Raw genomic sequence first — 3,338 nt, forward strand, 5'->3', positions numbered from 1 at the left:
GCCTCTCAAGGCCACTGTTTATGCTGCCATGCTCTAAAAATGGATTTTCCCAATAGACTCTTTGGTCTCTGACACCATAGAAATACATCCAGCTCTTTCATTTTACTGTGTGGTTCACTTTCAGTTTACATGTTAGACCTGTTGACAAGAAGTGTGTCTTTTCAAGGAGAAACCTGTCGAGCCAGTTTGGTGAGCCCTCTGTCAGAGAGATGCCAACAGGTGTATTTTTAAAAGACGGATATAGAAAACAGTATAATTACAACTTCAGGCATCGTACAAGTACACTTACAGCAGCAATACAAATTAATACTTAACCTGCTCTCCCAGGAAATGACAATCCGGAACTTCGCCATTGAGTATGATGCCTTAAATGACCGCAACACCTTCAGCAATGGGGATACTTTGGCGGGCAGAGTTATCATGGAGGTGTCAAAGGAAACCAAAATCAAGGCTCTGACTGTCGAGGTGAAAGGCAAGGCTGATGTGTCATGGACTGAGTCACACGGGGAAGAGAGTGTGACGTACTGGGATAAAGAAAAGTATTTCTCACAAACTCAATCTGTTTTACTGGAGGATAACACAGATGGTAATATTTGATGTGACAGATGATGTTATAAACACTCATCTGTTCAAAACAATCTTTAAATTTAAAGTCATGTAGTGTAGTGCAATACAAAGACTATATATAGTTATAAATAGAAAAACATAAAATACTGAACAACATTATGATTATGTAATGTGGTCCGTGTGTGTTATTTGTAGGTAAACTGTTTCAAAGTTTTGGGTCAGTAAGATTTTTTTTATGCTTATTGTTTAAAAAATAATACTTTTATTCAGCAAGGACACATTAAATCGATCAAATGTGAGAGTAAAGACACTTATAATATTACTAAAGTATTTCAAAAATATTTCTATTTCATTTAAATGCTGTTCTTTTCAACTTTCTATTTATCAAATAATCCTGAAAAAATGTATCGATTACACAAAAAAAATATTATGCAGCACAACTATTTTCAACATTGATAATAATAAGAAATATTCTTTTGAGCACAAAATCAGCATATTAGAATGATTTATGTGAGCAATGGCTGCGAAAAATTCAGCTTTGCCATCATAGGAATAAATTACATTTTAAAATATATTAAAATAGAAAAATTGTTGTAATATTTCACAGTATGACTGTTTTTGCTGTATTTTTTAATCAAATGAATGCAGCCATGGTCAGTATAAGAGACTTCTTTCAAAAACAAGTCATATCTCTTTGCTAGGCTCTGTTACTCTTGTGGCTGGTAGACATGTCTTCCCTTTCGCTTTTCAGCTTCCCTACCAGTAAGTCATCATCTTTTTGTCCTGCAGGAATTCAGTCTCGTTGATAGATGTGACTTATAGATAGACAGTATATACTTATTGATTCCTGAGAGAAAATCTATCTTTGAAACAGTCTGTTACTTTTTGCAATGTAGCCAATATTTCAATGCGCTATATTCCGTATGTTGAAATATTGATCTATCATATTAAGTTTTTCTCTCTGAAGATTGTTAGTTATTCAAACAAAATCTCTCTCACTCTCTCAGGGGCCCGCCTTCATCTTTTAAAGGTGCTCATGGTAAAATCCATTACCGACTTTTGGCCAAGTTGAGCAGGTCTATGCGTGCGGCGAGCAAAGCTGAAGCAAAGTTCACCTTCGTTGCCAGAGCTGATTATGATCAGTCAACACTGATGGTATGATCACAATTATTATCAGTTAGATCAGAGAAAATATTCAAAGCTTCATTTTAATTCATGAAACACAGTACAGACATCTGTGGCCCAATAATAATAATAAAACTCAATGATGACAATTTTAATGGTAAAAGGGCCTAAAGACTACATTGTCCTGTTGTCGAAACACAGAAAAAAATTACTCTGTAAAGGTGAGATTAACATAAACAGATTAACAGATGTAACTGTAACTTTATGAATAAGTAACACTAAAACATTCATCCTCTGCAGGCACCTCAACATGGCAGTAAAGACAAAAATGTCATATTTTTTGCCTCTGGAAATATTTCGATGAATATTTTCTTGCCAAAGACAGGCTACCAGCAAGGTAACCCAAGCATTATACCCAGAATTTAGGTAAATTAATGGATCTATCAATTTTTAAAAAGCATCATACAACATAGATGATGGCTTTGATTGATTTGACAAGCTGCAATACAATGTTTATATCTCAAACAGGTGAAAGGCTAGTCGTCAACGGTGAGATTGTAAACAGCTCAACTCGAAAAATTGTGCCAAAATACATTATCTACCAGAAGCAAAGCTTCTTTGCTGGAGGCCAGAGAGCTGTTCACACTACACAGATACTGAAGGAGAAGGGAGAGCCTTTAGTGTCCTCCACCAGAGAGAATCTGTTGAAAGTTTTAGCCCTTCCCACAGAAATCAGCACCACCATCCAGAACTGCCGAATCCTCAAAGTAGAGTATAGACTGAAGGTAGGTACCCGAAAACAAGACAGGCCTCTAGCAGGTTTCCAGTCTAGTTTGATTTCTTTTCAGCAGCAAAAATGGTTTGATGTACTTTGCATTCAGGAATGTTGCTGTTTTTTTTTATAGTTTGCTTTTGTGTTTTCATGAAGCAAAGGAATGGAAATAAAAGACGATGTCACTCAAGCAAGTGTTAGAGTACACGTTACTTCAAATAAGAAACGTTCATTAATAAATTATGCTTTTCATTGTTCAATTGCTGAGTACGTTTCTCTCTTAAAATCATCTACAGTATAGTTTGTTCTTTCTGTTGCAGGTTATTTTGGATGTATCATTCACTAAAAACCCTGTGATTAAACTCCCGTTGATTGTACTGCCTCTACATGATGGGACCTCATCCAAAGAGTTGGAGGCAGGACTGCACCAAGATCTGGCCAAAATTAATATCTGAAATTAATATAAGCAATGAGCACTAGTTTTGTTCACACTTTTGTATCAGATACAATAAACAATTATTTATTTTCAAAAATATAAAAGCATGAATAAAATAAGCAAAAATGCATATATATAGCACAAACACACACACACCTCTATATATATGTATATCACCCCTATGTTGTTCCAAACCTGAATGACTTTCTTTATTCTGTGAAAAACAAAACAAAAAAAGTTTTTGAAATGAAATAGTCATGTATTTATGTGGACTATCCCTTAAAAATTCAAAGAATTTTAGTTATCTTTAAATAATTGCATTTTTTTTTTATCATTTATCTTAGAACTCTCCTGACACTAATAAACACTCCTGTTTTCATTCATAATACACAAATGCATGTATACTATTTTCACAAATAATCCAAATACTTCTGACCA

At 34.5% G+C, this 3,338-nt stretch overlaps 1 protein-coding gene across 1 annotated transcript; it reads left to right on the plus strand.

Moving 5' to 3' along the window:
- The first annotated feature begins 330 nt into the window (after positions 1 to 330).
- Positions 331 to 2,965, plus strand: LOC107591867 (arrestin domain-containing protein 3-like). Its single transcript, XM_016281142.1, has 6 exons — positions 331 to 586; positions 1,269 to 1,329; positions 1,575 to 1,722; positions 1,993 to 2,089; positions 2,221 to 2,477; positions 2,785 to 2,965. Exons 1-6 carry the CDS (start codon positions 331 to 333, stop codon positions 2,917 to 2,919), a joined length of 954 nt encoding a protein of 317 aa, XP_016136628.1. The 3' UTR covers positions 2,920 to 2,965.
- Positions 2,966 to 3,338: the final 373 nt, after the last annotated feature.

The sequence above is a fragment of the Sinocyclocheilus grahami genome, unplaced genomic scaffold, assembly GCF_001515645.1.
Source record: "Sinocyclocheilus grahami isolate Dianchi unplaced genomic scaffold, SAMN03320097.WGS_v1.1 scaffold146.1, whole genome shotgun sequence".
Classification (NCBI taxonomy): domain Eukaryota; kingdom Metazoa; phylum Chordata; class Actinopteri; order Cypriniformes; family Cyprinidae; genus Sinocyclocheilus; species Sinocyclocheilus grahami.